We start from the raw sequence: 21,526 nt of genomic DNA, 5'->3' as shown, positions 1-21,526 counted from the left end.
TAATTAACTAGTGTTAATTATCCCACATTGGAGGATTAACACATCTTTTAATGTGTATAAATTAAGTGACTTTATGTTACTTAATAATTATAGTGGACCAAGATGGGTGAAAGAGCCCACACGCGCGCGCCGCCGCCGCCGCCCGCCCGAGCCCGAGCCCGATCTTGGATCTTGATCTTGGCAATTGGTCTTTGGGCTTGGTGCTTGGCCCAAACTATTCTTTTTAGACCACCGCCGAGTCAGCAATCCAAGTGGCTTGACACGTCGTCAAGCGAGGCACAGTCACGGCTGCCACGTGAGAAATCCACACGCTCCACACACGGATGGCACACTCCTGACACACGCTCGTAACCGTCGGCGGTTACGAGCATTACAGCATAAGCTCTCTCCCTCTTTGCATTGTCTTTCTGTCGAAGCTCTGCCCTCTCCTCCATCCAGTTCGCCGGAGCTCTGCTGATTGCGGTGCTGCATCAATAGAGACGTAGCCGTTTTACCTTTGGGGACGACACGCCAAACCGAAGAGCACTACCGGGGCGTATCTCGTCTTGCGGGAAGAGGCCTCCTCGACTCGGCTTAAACATTATTCACGGTTACTGTTTCGTTTTTGCATTTGTAATCTCATTCTAGTTCAGTTTCCTCTTTTTTATTCCTTCTTTAGGGTTGTATTACGCCCGTCTTTTATCTCTTGTAATCCCCAGAATCCAACAATCGTAAGACGAGATAACTTGCCTTTGAAGGGATTTGGACCTTTTCAACTGAACTTAATAATTTCGAAACTTAAAACACCTTTGCTGGTGATGTCGACGGAATCTAACACCACTGCTGCCGCCACCACCGCCGTCATTCCTTCCACCATGGCGACCACTGGACCGGTCAATACGTCGTCGATTCCGACGATGATGCCCACTCCCGGGCGCTATCCCTCTTCATCAACAACCCCTTGGGAGTTCGTTAACCCCCTTGGGCTCACTGGTGGATCCACCTCGAGTGGATCGGTTGGTTCCACTTTTAGTGGTTCATTCGGATCCTATAATGGATCGAGTGTTGGGGCCTTCGGGCCTCACACGAATGCTGGGGCCTTCGGGTCTCATGCGAGTGCTAGTCCCTTCGGGGATAGTACGTTCATGGCGGGCTCTATGCCTAACATGAATGGTGGGGGCCCTATGCCCAACCATGTTGTTGGCTCCTTCGGGGGCAACAGAATTGGTTCCTTCCAAGGACCAACTGCGGCACCTTAGGCACCAAGAATGATGCCACCTGCCGAGAAACCACCCAAGTTTGGAGGATCAGACATCAAGAGGTGGTATCAAAAGATGTTGTTCTACTTGACAACATTGGGCGTCGCCAACTTTCTCACTGAAAACGAGCCGCCCGCACCAAGCGACCAAGAGACTAGGCTCGAAGTCATGGCAGATTATGAAGCTTGGAGGAAAGGAGATTACCTTTGTAAAAATTTCATTCTAAGTGCTTTAGATGATAGTTTGTACAATGTATACTCCAATGTAACCACATCTAAACAAATGTGGGAAAGCCTAGAAAAGAAATATAGCATAGATAATGCTGCAGGGACTGAACAGGTTGTAGCGTCCAAGTTTATGGACTACAAGATGGTCGACTCTCGACCCATCATGGAGCAAGTCCAAGAGCTCCAAATGATCATCCACTCCTTAGTGGCTGAAGGGATGACCTTGCCCGATAAGTTCCTAAGATGCACGATCATTGACAAACTTCCTCCCAGTTGGAAGGACTTCAAGAGTTATCTCAAGCACAAACGAAAGCAGATGACCCTTGAAGACTTGATCGTGAAGTTGCGCATTGAGGCTGATGTGCGCAAAAGTGATTAAAAGGCTAAGGGCTTCACCCCACTTGAAGCCAAAGCCAATCTGTTGGAGCGGGGCGGTCCCTCCAACAAACGCCCTCGCCCAAACCGTCCAAGTGACAAAGGGAAGGGAAAGCAGCCTTCAAACAAGTTTGAAGGCGACTGCTACAAATGTGGCAAACAAGGCCACTTTGCAAAAGACTGCCGCAGCAAGAAGAAGAAGCCGGCTGCCCACGTCGTTGAGAAGGAGTTCAAGGACTGGGATGAAAACGACCTCATTGTTGTGGTCACTGAAGAGGTCAACCTTGTTAACAACAACAAGGGTGGCTGGTATATTGATACCGGCGCTACTGCACATGTTTGCGCAGATAGGAGTATGTTCTTCACCTACAACAACGTTGAAGAAAGAAAGATAAACATGGGGAATCAAGCCTCGTCTGAAGTCCTCGGAGTTGGTGATGTAATCCTCAAGATGACGTCTGGCGTCTCAATCACCTTGAAGGATGCGCTGCACGTTCCGGACATCCGGAAGAACCTAGTTTCAGGATCAATACTAGTGAATAAGGGTTTTAAACTTGTACTTGAATCCGATAGGTTTACATTGTATAAGTTTGGGAAGTCCCTCGGAAAAGGTTATGTAACCGACGGACTTTTCAAGCTTAGTGTAGCAACACTGCGTGTTCCAAAGCCATTGGCTAATAATAATAAAGCATCTACTTCTTCTTATTTGACCGAGTCTTCAAATTTGTGGCATTGTAGATTGGGACATGTAAATTCAAAAGCAATTAAAAGATTAGTGAATTTAGATTTACTAAAGGCTAATGAAGTAGATAATCAAGATAAATGTGAAATTTGTCTTGAAGCAAAAATGACTAAGTTGCCGTTTCATTCGGTTGAACGAAGCACAAAACCCCTTGAATTAATTCACACGGATGTATGTGATTTAAAGATGATGCAGACTAGAGGTGGTAAAAAGTACTTTATCACTTTCATAGATGATTGCACAAGGTATTGCTACATTTATCTTTTAAGAAGTAAAGATGAAGCAATAGAAGCGTTCAAAAATTATAAGAACGAGGTTGAGAATCAACTTGGTTGTAAAATCAAAATGATTCGAAGCGATAGAGGAGGCGAATATGTAGCCCCGTTTGAGGAGTTATGCAACGCAAGTGGTATAATTCATCAAACAACTGCTCCATATTCACCACAATCTAATGGTGTTGCAGAACGCAAAAATCGAACTCTAAAAGAGATGATGAATGCACTGCTTCTGACTTCAGGATTACCACATAACATGTGGGGAGAAGCTGTTTTGACAGCCAACTCTATCTTGAATAAGATCCCTCTCAAAGGAAAGGATGTTACTCCTTATGAGTTGTGGAAGGGAAGGAAACCATCCTACAAATACCTCAAGGTGTGGGGGTGTTTGGCGAAGGTGTGTTCCTCCGCCCAAAGAAGTTACAATCGGACCTAAGACGGTTGAGTGCATCTTCATTGGATATGCACTTAATAGTAGTGCATATCGATTTATTGTTCACAAGTCCGAAATATCGACTATAACAGTAGGGACAACAATTGAGTCAAGGAATGCCGTATTTCTCGAAAATACATTTCCTTGCAAAGACAAAGAAAAGGTCGTAACCAATTATGAGACAAGAATTGAAGAAGAAGCCACTAGTTCTAAACCAGTGGAAGAAGAAGCCATTAGTTCTAAATCAGCGGATACGGAACCTGAATCGCGCAAGCGTGCAAGGCCCGATCCAAAAGATACAGTACTAAGACGTGGTAATAGAGTCAAAACACCAAAAACTTTTGGTCCTGACTACATTGCTTTCATGTTGGATGAAGAACCAACATCGATAAAAGTAGCCTTTGCTGGCCCAGACGGGCTGCATTGGAGAGAAGCTGTTCAAAGCGAAATTGATTCAATTTTGCTAAACCACACATGGGTGTTGGTTGATTTGCCCGAATGTGCTAAACCTTTAGGATGCAAATGGGTCCTTAAAAGAAAGTTTAAGGCCGATAGAACAGTTGATAAGTATAAAGCCCGATTAGTAGTAAAGGGTTTTAAACAAAAGGAAGGACATGACTTCTTCGATACATATTCACCTGTAACAAGGATTACATCTATTCGAGTGCTTCTCGCTATTGCTGCATTGCACAATCTTGAGATTCATCAAATGGATGTAAAAACCGCGTTTCTAAATGGTGAATTAGAAGATGAAATATATATGGAGCAACCCGAAGGGTTTGTAGTACCTGGACAAGAGAAAAAGGTATGCAAGCTCGTAAAGTCCTTATATGGATTAAAACAAGCGCCATTGCAATGGCACTTGAAGTTTGATAATGTAATGTTATCAAATGGGTTTAAAATCAACGAGTGCGACAAATGTGTCTACATCAAGAGCACTAATAACGGTCATGTTATAGTGTGTCTATACTTTGATGATATGTTAATCTTGGGTAGCAACACTCAAGTAATTAACGATACAAAGGCCATGTTAAAGAGAAACTTTGACATGAAAGACATGGGTCTAGCCGATGTAATTCTTGGAATGAAGATTCTAAGGACGAATGATGGAATCATCTTAACACAATCACATTATGTTGAGAAGATATTGAATAAATTCAAAGCCTATGATGGCGCGCCGGTTAAGACTCCAATTGAACTCGACGTTCACTTGAGCAAAAACAAAGGCGAGCCCGTTGCACAAGAAGAGTATGCACGGGTCATCGGGTGCATTATGTATTTAACTAATTGCACTCGACCCGACATTGCTTGTGCCGTGAACAAGTTGAGTCGTTACACGAGCAATCCAAGCAAAGAGCATTGGAGAGCTCTTGTGAGGGTTTTGAGATATTTAAAACATACTCAAAATCTTGGGCTACACTTCTCGAGATACCCCCCGGTACTTGAAGGGTACTGTGATGCCAATTGGATATCCGATAATAGAGACTCACTTTCAACAAGTGGATACGTCTTTACTATTGGGGGTGGTGCTGTATCGTGGAAATCCACAAAACAGACATGTATAGCCCGATCAACAATGGAATCGGAGTTCATTGCCTTAGATAAGGCGGGTGAGAAAGCCGAGTGGCTTTGAAGATATTCCATGTTGGTCTAAGCCAGTGCCACCAGTGTTAATCCACTGCGATAGCCAAGCGGCTATTGGAAGGGCAAACAATGGTTTCTATAATGGTAAGTCTCGACATATACGTCGACGACATAACAGCGTGAGACATTTAATCACAACTAGCGTGATTACAATTGACTATGTGAAGTCAATAGATAATCTAGCGGATCCGCTAACCAAAGGGTTAAACCGTGATCAAATGAATAAGTTGCTAGAGGGAATGAGTTTGAAATCCACAAACTAAAGAATTATCATAGTGGTAACCCAACCATGATGACTGGTGATCCCAAGAACTTGGTTCAAAGGGACAACTAAGCTATGAGAGTTCATGAGAAACACTCAACTATATCTATTCCCTAGAGAGCAATAGAGTGTTGGAGAACTTGCCTAGTGGTAAAGGCCAAGTCTATGACTTCTAATGGTTCTTAAGAATCTCAAAGAGATGGAGTTCTCAAAGAGACCAAGTATGGCAATGTACTTGACTAAGAGTCACCTATATAAGTGCGAAGTGTGGTCGCTTCATAAAACGCACTTATGAATCCAAAGTGGTGTCCAAGACCGCAATGGACACAAAACGTGAGAACGGATGAGGTTGAGGTGTTTAAGCGTTAACACCATTGTCTCGGTGCACGCCGTTGGGGATTAGTTCAAAGCATCGCGCTACTAAGCCGCCTGTGTATCCGATGGTATCGACTATGGAGGGTTCAAAGTCAACGACTACCTATCCTTATGCTTATATACCTCGTGAGGGTTGAGCTTGTGTCTGCATGCATATGCATTCGGCTATTTCCACTCATGTGGGGGATTGTAAAAAATCATAGATTAAAATATGTCCGGTCAATGGATTTTGACCAAATAATAAATGTGACGAGACATTTAATTTTATGAAATTAAATGACATATCGTCGATCTACATTTTACGTAGATAAATGTAGTATATTCACTTTCTCAAATCCGATTTCCGGTGAGTGAGAAATAGTGGATTAAAGTTGGGCATAATTAGCTTTTAATTAAAGCTTGGAGTTGGAGCTTAGGGAATAATTAACTAGTGTTAATTATCCCACATTGGAGGATTAACACATCTTTTAATGTGTATAAATTAAGTGACTTTATGTTACTTAATAATTATAGTGGACCAAGATGGGTGAAAGAGCCCACACGCGCGCTCCGCCGCCCGCCCGAGCCCGTGCCCGTGCTCGTGCTCGTGGTCGCGGGCCTCGGGCCTCGGGCCCGAGCCCGAGCCCGAGCGCGAGCCCGATCCCGATCTTGATCTTGATCTTGGCAATTGGTCTTTGGGTGGTCCTTGGTGCTTGGCCCAAACTATTCTTTTTAGACCACCGCCGAGTCAACAATCCAAGTGGCTTGACACGTCGTCAAGCGAGGCACAGTCACGGCTGCCACGTGAGAAATCCACACGCTCCACACACGGATGGCACACTCCTGCCACACGCTCGTAACCGTCGGCGGTTACAGATTCATGGCTTGGTTGACCCTGCATGGTGGCTCGGCCTATAAATAGGCTAGTCATTCCACTGCATTAGCTACTACATCATTCACAAGCATTACAGCATAAGCTCTCTCCCTCTCTGCATTGTCTTTCTGTCGAAGCTCTGCCCTCTCCTCCATCCAGTTCGCCGGAGCTCTGCTGATTGCGGTGCTGCATCAATAGAGACGTAGCCGTTTTACCTTTGGGGACGACACGCCAAACCGAAGAGCACTACCGGGGCGTATCTCGTCTTGCGGGAAGAGGCCTCCTCGACTCAGCTTAAACATTATTCACGGTTACTGTTTCGTTTTTGCATTTGTAATCTCATTCTAGTTCAGTTTCCTCTTTTGTATTCCTTCTTTTGGGTTGTATTACGCCCGGCTTTTATCTCTTGTAATCCCCAGAATCCAACATATAATTTGTATATATCATTACAGTTTAAAATACTTTTGGGTATGAAGAGTTTTTAGGTTTCATTTACCTGGTAAAATGCGAGTTGTTAGGACTATCACTCGGAATTACTTTTGAGCAAAGTCATTTGGTCTTTCAAAGCTATCGACAGAATAATTATCGGCAAGCAGATGAGATTATTATGCTTTTCTAAACTTAAGACAAGCTGCTTTAGATCGAATCATACTTCAAAATTTCGACGATGCGCGAATATGGTGTTCAATTATTTCTTAATCTGTTAAATTGTTAATAGTTTAAACTGTATAGTCAATTTAATTCGACCCAATTAAATTATCAAATAGTATAAAAAATATACTATAAAGTATAATCACTGCAAATTACGTGGCAATATGATTTGCAGTTGAATTTGTATCGCATAATGTTGTCTTTCTCTGCACCCCAAATCCCAATCGAGAGAGAGTAAGGTCATCCACAACGTTGTCACTATCCCGTCCTTTAAAGCACTATTTGCGGATTCCACTGTACTTTTTTACTCCATCCCTTAACTAAGGGACGGAACCTGCAACCCTCCGTCCCTTAAATTACTATTCATTCAATTTCATTTTTTATTTTTATTTCCAACCAAATTTAATTAAAAAAACACACACTTCATTAAAAATAAAATAAAATTACAACATAAAATAAAAATACAACTTAAAAGTTAAAAAATTAAAAAAACACACAATTAAAATCCTAAAAAAATAAACGTGGCATAATTTAAAATACAATTTTATAGAAAATAAAAAAACTACTCCGCCGGCGAATCATCCCCTGAAGGCGGTGGAGGTGCACTAAAGTCGGTAGGAGGCGGAAGGCCAAGTTGTGCTGCCATAAAGACAATTCCGTTCCACCAGGCTTGGTACTGGGAGGGCGTAAAGCGGGAAGTGTCCGCCATTGTGACGGTCATGTACATGGCCATAAGGGAGTTCGAGCCTCCCCCGAGCCAGCCTGGCTTGATTTGCCTCGGCCCTTCCTCACTCTAGCCGCCTTCGCCGCCTTGGTTAGGGCTGGGTAAAAATACCGAAATATCGAAATATCGCACTTACCGTATCGAAAAAATACCGAAAATACCGGATTTTCGGTATACCGCAATTTTCGGTAAGGTATCATACCTTACCGATTTATTTCGGTACGGTAACGGTATGAATTTTCATATACGGAGGTATACCGGGGTATACCGAAAATACAGTATATACCTTAATTTTCGGTATATACCGATATCAATATATGCCAAATTATATCAAGTAAATTCATACTTTTACCGAACAAATAAATATTTACATGTAGAAATCAAAGCTTGCCTCATTATAGTTGTCGGGTAATCATGTAAATATAAAATCAAATAAACTCAATTAGGAAAACTCGATATCGTTGAATCAATTAGTTTCAAACAAATATAAGATTTTAGTTAAATTAGTTCCAAACAAATATCGTTGAACGTTATGTGATTGTGTGAAGTTTAATTGTTGCAGTTTTTTTATTGATTATGTTTGAGTTTGATTAAATTTCTTGTTTTCTAAGTATTTTTGAAATTTTATTTTCATTTGTGTTTGTATTTAGAATTATTTACAAAATAATGATATTTTGGTATGTCGTATTGTAGTCCGATATATCGTAAAACTCTGGTATACCGCAAAAGTATGGTATACCGAATTTAGATATGACATACTGAAAATAAGGTGTGGTATCGATATTGAAATTTGCCATACCGAAAATAAGGTATACCGAAGTTCGGTATACCGAAAATTTTTGTAAGGTAAAGGTATGATTTTTTCTCATATCGAATTTTTGGTAAGGTATACGGTATGATGGTTTCGGTAAGGTATACCGTACCTACCCACCCCTAGCCTTGGTCCCTTGCGGCCGACGGCGCCCATGGGAGGATCCCCCAGCATCGCCGACCGTGCCCTCAACCTCCTGCGAGGCACCCTCTTGTGCGCCGCTGTCCTCACCGGCGTCACCAGACGAGTATTGGCCACTAGCCGTGTGCTTCGTGCGCTTGGAGGTTGAGCCCGAGCTGGAGCGGACACTGTCGGCCCACCTTTTCTCGTCCTTGACGACCTGCCAAACATCAACAAATTTGAATTGTTTGCAGGTGTCGTCGTGGTAGACGCGCAAAGCCGACCTCAAAATGTTGGCGCCTGTGGATCCGCTTTGGTACTGAGCCGTTTCGTTCGTGTAGATGCCGCAGAATCTTTTGACATCTCTATCGACTCGGTCAAAGTGAGCGCGAAGCATCTTATATGTGTGGCGGCGGGACCCCTTCGGCTTAATCTGGTGGTAAGCCTCGGAGACCTTTTCCCAGAAACACTTCCGGCTTTGTTGATTCCAGTCGATGGGATCGTATGAAACACGGATCCAGGCGTTGTACACCGCCATCGTTTCTTTGCTGCTGTACGGATGCCGGCCTAGATCCTCCTCCTCTTCTTCCTCCTCCTCCTCGCCCGCCTCTGCCCTGGAGCTTCCATCACCTCGGCCTCCTCCCGGAGTGGGTTCAACGGAATAATTCTCCCGAATCTGGGATAATCCCTGCGAATACCGCGGGGCAGAGGGACGGGCGTATGCATCCACGTCAAAATTGGGTGGTTGGTACCCCCGGCGTGGACGAACCCTGGGTGCCCGGCGTCGACGAATCGGAACCACCCAATGTGTTGTACATGCTCGCCCAGTCGCCGAACGCGTTGAGATCCCACCCGCGGGAGCCGCCACCGCCGGAGTTTCCGTCGCCGGACATTTTGTGATGAGATGTTAGATGAATATTGGAGAGGAAATAGAGATGATTTGGGGAGAGAAGATGTGTAGTTGTGTGTGAAATGAGGATGAATTAAGAGTATTTATAGAGTAAAAAAATAATAATTTAAAAAATTAAAAAACGGCTAATTAAACGGTAATATCACCGTTTATAATTTTTTTTTTAAATTCGAATTTTTTAAAAAAAATGATTTATTGCGTCAGCGTGACGATGCCCACTCGCGGGCCGGCGAGTGGGCTTCAGGCATGGCGCCTGGGCGTGCCTCGTCGCCTCAGCGCGTGGCGAGACGGCTCGTCACTCGTCACGCCGGGACGGGATCGGGACGGGCTGGGGACGAGACAGGGCGCCGCAACGCGTCGCGCCGCCGTCCCATCCCTCCGTGACGGAACGTGGGACACCCGCGTAACGCGTTGCGGGTGCCCTAATGGTGTGGAGGTAGGCGTGATCGGCCCTCCTGCTGCTGCCGCAGCTGCATCTACTCCGCTTCTGTATCCGAGAGGTAAGAGCAGTGTGAATCTACCAATTGAGTTCCCGTCAATTTCTAGTAGACTATTGTCTATGTAAATCATGTAAATTTAACATAGTAAATATCATATGTATGTTGAGACCAATAAAATAGAGTTTATGAAAAACAAATTTAATCAACAACGTAATGAATATAGAACTATGAATTGAGCACAAACTTAAAATGCTGAAAAAGGCAAAATATAACTTTGGAACGAGGCTTGAATGATCTGAATAAGCATAATTGGACGAGAAACTTAAGAGAGGTTTAGTGAAAGATGATCCTAAAGTTTTTACGCATCGGTTATGACATCAAGCAAAGAAAGACGACTGCTACAATTTAGCAGCCTATCTCTAATAACCTGCAAATCATACGAGGCAAGGAACGGTTCACCAAAATAGTTCAGGCCAAAGTAAGCAAACACACAAGAAATTGAAATTGAAATTGAAATTATGTGTTCAATGCACAGGCAAGACAACTTCTTCAGTGCCGTCCCACACATCTCTCAATCATTCTACTTGGATTCAGCTGGGGAGTATTCTGCGATGAGCTTATTGAACTCCTCATCAAACTTCTTCTCCAGCGCCATCTCTTCAGCCCAGAGCTTGTGCTTCAGTTCCAATAGTCGCTCTTCATGGGCTTTCACCAGCTTGTCCCTCTTGCTGATGTACTCATCTAACCCTTTGTCCTGCAGCTGAAGCAATCTGGAATTCTCCTCACGCCTAAAAGCAAATTATCAAGATTCGTCAAATGTTTTCTTGAATGGCTATACCAATAAACTAATGTGGAACTTTAGCATGTGCTAAAACAATCAAAGACCAAGAAATAGTACAATGTAAAGCATCACAAATACTCATGAGATGAATTAAAAGCAGTTTAATTGATATAAACAAACTGAAGTTATTGGACAAGAAAAACTAAATTCTTAAGGCATACAACTCAGGATGTAGTATTTACTTGCGTGCCCTTTCTTCAGCAGAAGCAACATCAGCCTCAGACTGAGTTACTTTTTCACGTTCGTGTTGCTGTATTTTCTCAAAATTTTCCTCCTTCTCATTTCGAGCATCATACAGCTGCTGGATCTGTTCCTTGTAAAATTGCTCCTGACTGTCCATCTAAGTTCAGAACAAAGTAAAATAAGTGTGTGTGCAAGCAACTATAGCTAACTTTAAGATATCATACTATAAGTTAATATATAAAAACACACATGGTTAAGAAAATGTAGCTCAACTGATTTTATTGTGTTCTAGGCAAAAATGAAGCTCGACAGCACCCAAAGTTACTTCTATATAAAACAGAACTTCCAACTCGCCTCAACCTTATAGATACAATCTATCTGTGAGGGTTAAATGTGAATGCCAAGAAAAGTTTTAGACTTAAACAAATTGACTAGGACCACAGGAAATAAAACTGGATGGAAATGTTTGGAGCAAGAAATTTCCTCAGTACATAATCACTAAAAGAATAATGTTTCTCCCCCTTTTCAAGTCCCACTTTCTACCTGCCATTTGGAGACAAAAGATGGATTTTTAGTAGGAAAGTACACAATTATCGCGATAAACTTTCTCATCTTACCACAAGTTAATTCAGAGCTGTAAACTAAAGAAACAATCAATTGGGTGTAAACTAAGGTAAAATGTAGCCCCCCAAAGAATCTAAAGCAATATTTGTATTTAATGGTCATACAGATCAAACAATATTATTAAATAGACTTCAATAAGCATATCAAGAATATACACTTTGTATAGTTCTTCTGATACTTAAGAAACCCATCAGAGGAGATTGTATTACTGACCATTCTTGCTTCAGTGACTTCATTCATGTAGATTATAGAAACACCAACTGAAGTAGGTCAGGTGTCGATAAATAGTTTCTTTCAAGAGAAAAACTGATTACTTTATCAAATTTATTAATCTAGAGAGATTAAAATTTCCACTAGACACAACAAGATTGTTCAGTTATCCTGCCTTGCGGCATTTATCAAACTTTGAACATACCTCTTCTCTGTTTTGTTCATGATGCTTCTGGGTCCTCAGCTTCACTACTTGATTCTCTACCATAGTCTTTCGCAACTTTTCACTCAGTACTCCAAAAGATTCCTCAAGGGCTTTCTTGCTCCTCTGTTCGTTGGCCACTTTGTTCTTAAACCACATGAGCTGCTGATTGTCATCACTCATCTGCTTCATCTGTTTCACGACCATCTCTTGATAAGATCGTAACTCATACTTCAGTTTGGATTTACCTAAGCATTTAAGATTATTAATTATCGATCATAACCAATGAGAAAGTAACAAACAAATCAAGTCAGCACGAGTGACATGAAAGATAAACATTTCAAGCACATCACAATCTACCCACACAAAAAGATAGAACACCTTGAGAATGTTGATTAAAGCTCTCCATGTCGGGTTTTTCTGCCATGTATCCATAAAGTTGACGCTGGCCACCAGGGTAGAACGGAACCTTATTTCTATGCCATGCATCCCTATCTCGGGAATTGGCTTCGAAATGCTTGCTCAAGCGTTCAGCCTCTGCATATCCCACTGCAGAGGCCTCAAAAATCAATATACTGATGCCACGATGCCCATGTGGTCCATAAGAATGACGTGCCTTTACTGCAAAATAGTCACTGAAATAATCAAGCAATTCTTGATTACCCATGCCAATCCACTGTAAAATGAAGTTTGCAATAGACAAGGATTTAGTGTACCATCAATCAAATAAAAATTGCATAAATACTAATGAAATACAAACTTCCATAAGAATTTCATACTTTGTCATTGTCATCTTTGTCATGCTTGGTATTCAAAATTACCACCATGGGAGGCCAGACTATTTCTTTATCAGCTCTTTCCTCCAGACCTTTCCATTTGCCAAATACCTCACCAGCTGGCACTGCTGATGTTCCCCTTCTTTTAAGTTCCTCATCTAGGATTTCAGCAAGCTCTCTGTGGAGCTTCACCCTTTTGGATCTTTTAGTTTTAGCGTGTGTAATCAGGGGTTGCAAGCCACGATACCAGTCTATAGCTCCGGGACCTCCTTGGCATGCTGGGCAATGCCACTGTCTTTCAGGCTCATTAATCTGCTCTGCAGTTAAATTATCCAGAGAGTGAAAAAGATCCTTAAACCACTTATTCTTCTTTCTAGTCTCATGGCTTTTCTGGCTTTCATCCGAATCAAAGTCATCACTCATAAGCTCCTCATCTGAGTCATCCATGCCATCTGACTCATCATCATCATCATCATCATCGTCAACAACTTCATTACTCTGAAAGACCTGATTATTAGCTGCTTGCACATTTTGATTGTGAGCCGCACCAGCGTTCCTTCCCCATCCATTTTTTAGAGGAGGGGGGATTACTGGAGGAGCTGCAACATAGTCATTATGGTTGTGGTTAGGTTGCTTAGTATGCCCTCTGCCACCATATTGTTGTTGACCGGAGCCCTGTCCAATCCCTCCACCAGTTCGCAGACCAAGTTTTTGCAAGGTATCAGCTTGACCCCATGCCTTTGGGGTGGAATGCTGGGGAGCCCACTGTTTAGAAGCAGTGTTCTTGTTTTTGTTCTTTGATTTTTTTCCACATTCTACCCATCCATCGTCTTCTGTAGGATTTACATTCAAATCCGAAACACCACGGGATAACTGATCAATGCTAGAGTTAGCATGAGCTGTGCTTTTACCCTTGACTGATGGATCTACGCCAGAAGGATACCCAACCCCTCTCCTCGAGCTCATTTCTGAATTCAACATGACCACAACGATCAATAAGAGGAAGTTAGCATCACTTTCCAGAAGATGAATAAAAACATGAGGATATTACTTAACACAAAGAAAGACAGTTATATATTATGGTATGAAATACATAGGGGCTGACAATTTGCTTAGCATTTACCTATTCATCTCTAAGATATGACCAATAAAAAATGCTTGTGATGAAAAAACATTGCAAAACATGAGGCATTATGCATAATAACTGATATTACATCAACATCACGGAATAATGCTTATAAAAAAGTATTCATAGTTACAATTCTGCATATATCGTACACTCCCATAGGCACTAAAAAATCGAAGTATTTGCATCACATGGAAAGGAAATAAGACTACAACATTCTCCTCCGTGATAGAGATAGAATGACAAGACAAAACAAATTAAAATTACAGAGCATCAACACCTCACACAGAATACACGCAGATGCTTAAAAGTAACATCACGATATACAATCATTCAAGCTATTCAACTTAAATAACATCCGAGAAACTACCGCCCTAGGGCAGGCGAAGAAATTATCTGCATTTTCCACGGCGTACTTACTAAGCACAGTTCAGTCAGTCACATTACACGACGGCACAGACTATATAGCAATTGTATAGTTGCAGATTGAAAATAGGTAAATGCAGACCAACACTCGGACGGAAATTGCAACAATTAAAGCAGAAAAATGTTGAGAATTCCGAAAGCAAACCGCGGAAATGAAGAGAGAAATCACCTAGGGCAGGCGATCGGGCGGCGGAACGAAATCAGTGTGGGGAAAAACGAGAGAGACTGAGAGAGGGTTCGACTTCTTCGACAAGCTTAAAAGGACAGTCTCTCCCTCTTCTCTTCTTCCTCGCAGTTGCAGACTATCACTGTGTACTCACTTTCCATATATGTACACCGGACTCCAAATTTCATTTCAATTTGATTTAATTTCCATAAAAAACGGTAAAAAGTTCACAATTTTATTCGTTTTTTGGCAAGAAATATTAAAAGCAAATTAGTTGTTCGGTTACGTCTTTACCTTATCAATTAATAAATCCTAGAATATAAATGTAAAGAGTGAATGCTCAATTTCATCCTTAACATATTGTGATTTATTGATTTTGGTCTAAAACATTATATTTGAATTATTCAGTCCCTCACAAATAAAAACGAGTCACAATTGGTCTGAATTTGACGGAACCGTTAAAAGTTAACGATCAACTAATCTTAATTCGATTTTGACCGGATTAAGTTAATAATTATTTTTTATTAATGTCTAATATTTAATTAACCCAAAACTAACAAATTAAAAATTTTAAGTTAATATTTTAAGCTTGACGAGAACCTCGCGGTAGACGCCGTGCCGCGCGTGATGTTCAATTTGTTCCTCTCGATGTAGTAATCCGGCTGGTTTGAGTGGCAAAGACGTTGACCTCGATCACTGCTCTGTACGTGTTGCTACGAATTTGAATCTCCCTAGAAACGGCGTCGTTCTCGCTCTGGATTCTGAACCAGAACCCTTCATCCCCTGCGGCCGACACCGGGATGATCAAATCGGCGGGGATTTGGTCCAATTCGAGCGACGCAGTGGGAAAATTGCGTATGAGTTTTCTAGAGCTTGAGATTGGAGATTTTCTGATGTTGTAGAAGATGAAGGTGATGTTGACGTGGAAGATGCCGGTGTATGTGTCGTCAACAATGTTCTCGAGCATGACGAAGAGGGTGAGGTTGGAGCGGCGGAGGAGGGAGGAGTAGCGGGTGATGTCTTTGCGGAAGGTCTAGGAGATTCCGTGAGGGGTGGGCTTGGGGGTGCTGGTGCGGAGGAGCTCGGTGTTGGCGATCCAGACGACGGAGATGCGGTCGTATTGTGAGCCATTGGAGGCGTCGGAGAATTGGAGGACGACGTTGGACCAGGTGCAGTCGAGGGGGGAAGAGTAGTTAGCGGCGACGGGGGAAGATTGTAGGTGTTGCCGAAGCTGTGGGTAAAGAGGGGGAGGCTGCAGGCGGGGGCCAGGGGGAATTATAATTTTTTAGTTTTGGGTTAATTAAATATTATACATTAATAAAACATAATTATTAACTTAATCCGGTCCAAATCAAATTAAGATTCGTTAACCGTTAACTTTTAACGGTTTCGTCAAATTCGGATCAAATGTGACCCGTTTTTGTTTGTGAGGTACCAAATAATTCAAAAGATAATGTTTTGGACCAAAATCAATAAATAGCAATATGTTAAGGACCAAAATGGGCCTTTAGTCAAATGTATTTTGAAAAAGGGACAATACTATTAGTAGTATTAAAAGAAATTAGCCTATATGAACTTTTATTTAATTTATTCGAATCTTCAACTTGTTAGTTGTAACGGAAACTCTAAGAATTAATTTTTCTTAAATTGAAGTTGGCATGTTCATCAAAAATGTCAACTTGAAATAAACGGTGAGTGATAAAACGACATCGTTTGAACATAGAAAGGTAATTTGTCTGGAAATACTCGAATTTTGAAGTTCTCTAGAATTTTCTCTAAACTCTTGGATTTTTAAAATTTTTCTCCTATAGATAAATTTTTTCTAAAATCATTTTGTCCAATACCTTTTAAATCAAGCACATTAATTTATATTATTAAAATTTATTGAAATAAATTTTTCAAATAATAATTCATAAATTAAAAAACACATCATATAAATAAAAAAATTGTAAAATCAAAATAAAATTTGCGTGCATATTCGTACATAATCATCGTCAATTACAAAATAAAGCATTAGTATATAAAAAATGAAAATAATCATTATCGTTCATATATTTAAATTAGGAAATTTTTTTTAGAGGAAAAATGAAATACCAATTTGTCGAGTTAACAATTGATGAACTGAAAATCCAATGTGGTCCTATCAACACATTTTTGACATGTGAATTCCAATTCTAATTATATACATATTGTACATAAACATATTTAATTTTTTCTAAAATAAGGCATTTATAATAATTATGGGTAGTGCCAACTTTATTGGCAATCACATATACTCATAATATTTATAAAATAATACACATACAAAATCTTACAGTGTGTCTAGTAAAAAGTAATTATATATGCCCAGTATAAAAAATTTGATTCGATTGCTTATCATCATAACTTGAAATTTCATAATACGACCTTATTTATAATCTACATAACTAAAAAGTATCATCATAACTTGAAATTTCATAATATATTAGAAAATTAAATTAAATTTTAGATAATATTATTATTAACAACTATAATTTCTCAAATGTATTGTATTTATGTATTTTTGAACTTCGAGTGATTTCTGTCGCCTAAATCTCACGAAACATCTTCAAATTGGATCCGCTTGAAACGTAAAATTTTTATGTGCGGGTTAGCCTGAATGTTTAGGCCCAGTTGTCTCGGGCCGATTAGAAAATTTTTTTGGCCCAGTTAATTTTTTAGCTTTAAATTTATTTTTGTTGAAATTTTTTTATTCGGTTTCTATATAATTTTTGTTGGCAATTTTTCAGCCCGATTGTTTTTTTTAATTCTAAATTGGAATTCTACAAATTTTGACATAAAAAATCATAGTACTATCTTGTTTATTTTTATTTATAAGGGTGTGATCCGTTGCTATTTTTTCTTAAGTTGCTAACTTGTTAACTCATCAATGCAATGTATTAAAAATGTCAACACGATGATATTGAAATGTCAACATAAACTTAAGTCGATATTTTAATACATTATGTTGACATTGATATTTAAATGTCAACACAGTTTATTAAAATGTCAACACACATTTTAATGTGATTGTATTGACATTTTTAATATAATACGTTGATGAGTTAGCAAGTTACCAAGTTTAAGACAATTTAGCATTTTTTAACGCACCCTTTTATTTATAAATAGTTAACTATTCTCATTCTCAAACTATACCCATTTATTTAATAAATTTTCTTGTCAACTTACATCCTAGGTTAATTAAAATCACTAGCACATTGTATCGAATGCAAAACAACCTAGTCTTTATACAAACATAGACTACTAACTACTTGAAGGAGCGACGAAACTACATGAGGCCAAGCCACCGCTTCAGTGGGGGAGCGGGGGCTTGGCCGGTGCAAGACCCGGAATACTCCCGCTATGGCCATCCTCCGCCCGGTCTCCGCCCCTGCCCAGATAGCTTGAGCTTTGCACAGGCTGCACATCGCCGACAAATTTGAAGATTGGAGGAAGGAGAATCAATTATGGCTATTTCATTTTGGGACATTAGTTTTTTGAGTGATTGGACTTTTATATATTTTAAATTTTTTGGAATATGTATAATGAAGCCCTTGAAAGTCCAAATTATCAATTTCAAATTTCTAAATTTACTTTAATTGGTATAATCGTATAATGCATAAATCAAATCAAAATATAATAAATTAATAATAACATTGATTATAAAAGTATTTTCTTACTTTCTTAGCAAATTAGTAATTTGAGACTACGTATTACACCCTCCGTCCACTATTTAAAGAGCCATTTTGACTGGGCACGAGTTTTAAGAAATTGTTTGACTTTGTGAATAAAAGTAAAGGGAGAAAGTGAGTGGAATGTGAGACATATTTAAAGTATTAGATTTATATTAGATTGTGAATGTAAAAAGTTGATGAGATGTGCGATCCACATACTAAAAGTGGAATAAAGTAAATTGTTCTATAAATCATGGACAAACCAAAATAGCAAAATGGTTCTTTAAATGGTGGATGAGAGTAGTTTCAAATTATTTTCAGAAATCTTATAATTACTGATTACAATTATGTATTGATATTTTCTAAAAAAAAATTGAAAAATTATTTAATTTCAAATGCTCCAAATAATATTAGTTGGAGTATTAAAATTATAAATGCAATTGTGAAAAAAAAGAATTAATGTTCAAGTGTTGCAAGAGAAATATTAAAAAAAATTAAAATGAGGCTATTCTTCAAATTGTACAAACATGACGACTCATCGCAAAAAAGATTTCATCTAGTGTGTCGTAAAAATTGTACTGAAAAAATATTTTTTACTACATTATTATTATTATTATTATTATTATTATTATTGAATTTCAGCACCGATTTGATTAAATTCCTGGTTCCATCATTGACTTGAAGTTTGCTCATAATTTGGTAAGGAGGAGAAGAGCGGTAGTGGATTTAACATCGCATTTGGCCGATTCTTGATCGATCAATGAGGCGTAGTGGTGGAATAGCTTGTCCAAGATCCCCTCCCCAAAGTGGTGACCCAACATTGATTCTTGAACACACCTCACGGCCTTCGCCACCACCGTCCCATAGCTCCCGCTCACGTCGGCCCTCATCATTTCAAACATCTCCACCATCTCCATTCGGAACGAACCCTCCTTCCTCACCTCATCTTCCAACTCCTCCTTCGACGGCGCATAGAAATGCACTTCGTAGCTCTCTAGCTTCTCATCCTCAACCTCACCCTAATCAATCAAAAGAGCGGAAACCTCACCTTCCGATTAACCCCTCCATACTTCACCGAATTAGTTATTATAATTTGACCTATAGATATACATACCTGAGCAACGAGATGTGCTAGAGATTGGTAGAGAAGTTCCCAAAGGAATGAATTGGCACAGTGCGCGTGGTCGGAGGCTTTCCTTCCCAACATCACGAGGACCATCCGGCCACCGTGGATGAGCTCCCGCGACCGCGACTCGAGGAACAAAGAAAAGTCCTCTTGAAATTGCTGCAACTAAGCTCTCCTTACCGCCGGAGGACTTCTCTCCGATATGTATACGCTCTTTCCATTCATTGATCGTCCCTCTTCGTCGTAGATGCCACGTGGCACCATCGAGAGCCAGTGGAGGCTGTTGGAGGAGTAGACGAAATGCAGGCTGTGGTCGGGGAAGAGGAGTCCATAGAAAGTGCCCGGGCACGCCGCTATGTAGAGAGGCGGCTGCTGCTTTGTTCCTCGGTTGAACTCTTTGTAGAGATCGGGCAAGCCTTGGAGTATGGTGTTGAAGTCATTGGTGTGGAGATCGTTTAGATAGATGCGGAATTCCGGTGGCGGTTGTTGGATGGCGCGGCTGGCGCTTTCGACTGCTTCCACCACTTGTTTTATGATGGAGAGGGCGTTGGGCCGGAGGAACAGCCGAGGTCCGCGATACCTAGGCTCTTGGGCTTCTTGGTTATGAATACTTGCTGGATGGCCTCCGTGGTTACATGCTTCACCTTGTTAGCCACTCCTTTCTGATCCAACAAAAGTGCAAATCGAAGCAATAAAGGGTTGAATCTCAGTGGATCGTGCTAGCAAAGCTACTTACAATACCCTGTCGAGAAATGTGGAGATGAGAGAGAGAAGAGAGCAACCTGAAATGAAGAATTCTTGGAGTAGCTGTTGTCTCCAACTCCTCCCTTCATGTGGAAAGCTTTGTGAATATCCATCTGATGAAGATTGTATGTTTAGGCTTTTTTATTTTTACTTTCCATGGCAGGGAAACTGATTACTCTTATATAGGAGTATTGATTTGGATTAGTGGATTGGATTGACTAGTTTTTCTATTGCATGTAGGTAGGGTTGGAACGGTACGGTATACCGCGCCGAAATGGCCATACCGCATACCGTATCGTATCGTGCGGTATGACAAAAAACTATACCTTTACCGTACCGCTTTTGTCGGTATACCGCAATTTAGATATCGTTACCGTACCGTGATTTATGTATACCGCAATATGCGGTATACCGCGGTATACCGTGATTTCCGGTATATACCGCAATTGCGGTATGATGCGGTATAACGCGGTATATCGCGGTATATACAAAATACATACCTTTACCGTACCTAAAACTGTCGGTACGGTATGATACCGTACCGAAAAGTACGGTATACCGAAAATTCGGTATTTTCGATATTTTTTCAATACGGTAAATGCGGTATTTCGATATATTTTCCCAGTCCTACATGTAGGCGGAACAGATTTGGCGAGTAGTAATGAATCATTTTGACTATGCAATGATATAAAAATAAAAGTTCTAATAAAAGCGGATTTGCATTGAAAGGAAAGTAGTTTCGTATGGAAAATTGCATTAATATGACAAATTAACTTGAAGTTTTAATTCTGGAAATTAAAGGCTGGAAAATTGCATTAATGGTATGAAAAATTGCATTAGTGGTTGGAAATTTTGTTTCGTTTTGGAAATTAATATTCATTTAAAGTATTTGTACATAATTGAACATATAGTGTTGAAATTAGAAGGGGTGACATGATGAATCTGGGATAGTAGCCCCTACTTGTCTAATCAGATCATAAATTTTCATCTGTGCGTAGTTCTATTTGGATTTGACCAACTTAATCTTAGAGCATCAGTAATAGCGCCCGTCCCGGTGGAATTCTGACCGGTGTGTCGGAATTCCACGGCGGACGTCCGTCATTGTGCATGGTATGCACGGATACGGAATTCTACCGAGGACACTGCAGTTCCGCGACGTTTACGCGAAATTCCGTCGCGACGCCGCGCGGACGTCCGCCATTGCGTTGACTCCCATGGACGTCCGCGCGGAATTCCCGTTTATTACATTAAATGTTTTTTTTTTTAATTTCTATAAATACGTCCTGTTGAACTTCATTTCATTCGCACCACTTGTATTAACGAGTATCTC

General features: G+C 40.5%; 1 protein-coding gene and 1 pseudogene across 1 annotated transcript; both read right to left on the bottom strand.

The window, feature by feature from the left end:
• Window positions 1-10,371: 10,371 nt before the first annotated feature.
• LOC121787597 (protein SUPPRESSOR OF GENE SILENCING 3-like) lies at window positions 10,372-14,776 on the bottom strand. Its single transcript, XM_042186372.1, has 6 exons — window positions 14,638-14,776; window positions 12,920-13,884; window positions 12,522-12,816; window positions 12,144-12,388; window positions 11,104-11,261; window positions 10,372-10,868 (listed from the first exon to the last, which is right to left on the bottom strand). The coding sequence occupies exons 2-6, from the start codon at window positions 13,880-13,882 to the stop codon at window positions 10,661-10,663; spliced, it is 1,869 nt and encodes a 622-aa protein (XP_042042306.1). The 5' UTR covers window positions 13,883-13,884; window positions 14,638-14,776; the 3' UTR covers window positions 10,372-10,660.
• A 4,239-nt stretch (window positions 14,777-19,015) lies between these two features.
• Window positions 19,016-20,309, bottom strand: LOC121787117 (annotated as a pseudogene).
• Window positions 20,310-21,526: the final 1,217 nt, after the last annotated feature.

Source organism: Salvia splendens, chromosome 22 (assembly GCF_004379255.2).
Source record: "Salvia splendens isolate huo1 chromosome 22, SspV2, whole genome shotgun sequence".
Taxonomy (NCBI): Eukaryota; Viridiplantae; Streptophyta; class Magnoliopsida; order Lamiales; family Lamiaceae; genus Salvia; species Salvia splendens.
This window is presented reverse-complemented; position numbering and strand designations above follow the sequence as displayed.

Excerpts from the sequence above, each read along its gene's own strand:
- LOC121787597 (XM_042186372.1), bottom strand. The coding sequence starts at position 13,882 with ATGAGCTCGAGGAGAGGGGTTGGGTATCCTTCTGGCGTAGATCCATCA. Across the intron at positions 12,389-12,521 it reads CTTTAATCAACATTCTCAAG|GTAAATCCAAACTGAAGTAT; the intron begins GTGTTCTATCTT and ends TTAAATGCTTAG. Across the intron at positions 11,262-12,143 it reads ATGAACAAAACAGAGAAGAG|ATGGACAGTCAGGAGCAATT; the intron begins GTATGTTCAAAG and ends TTCTGAACTTAG.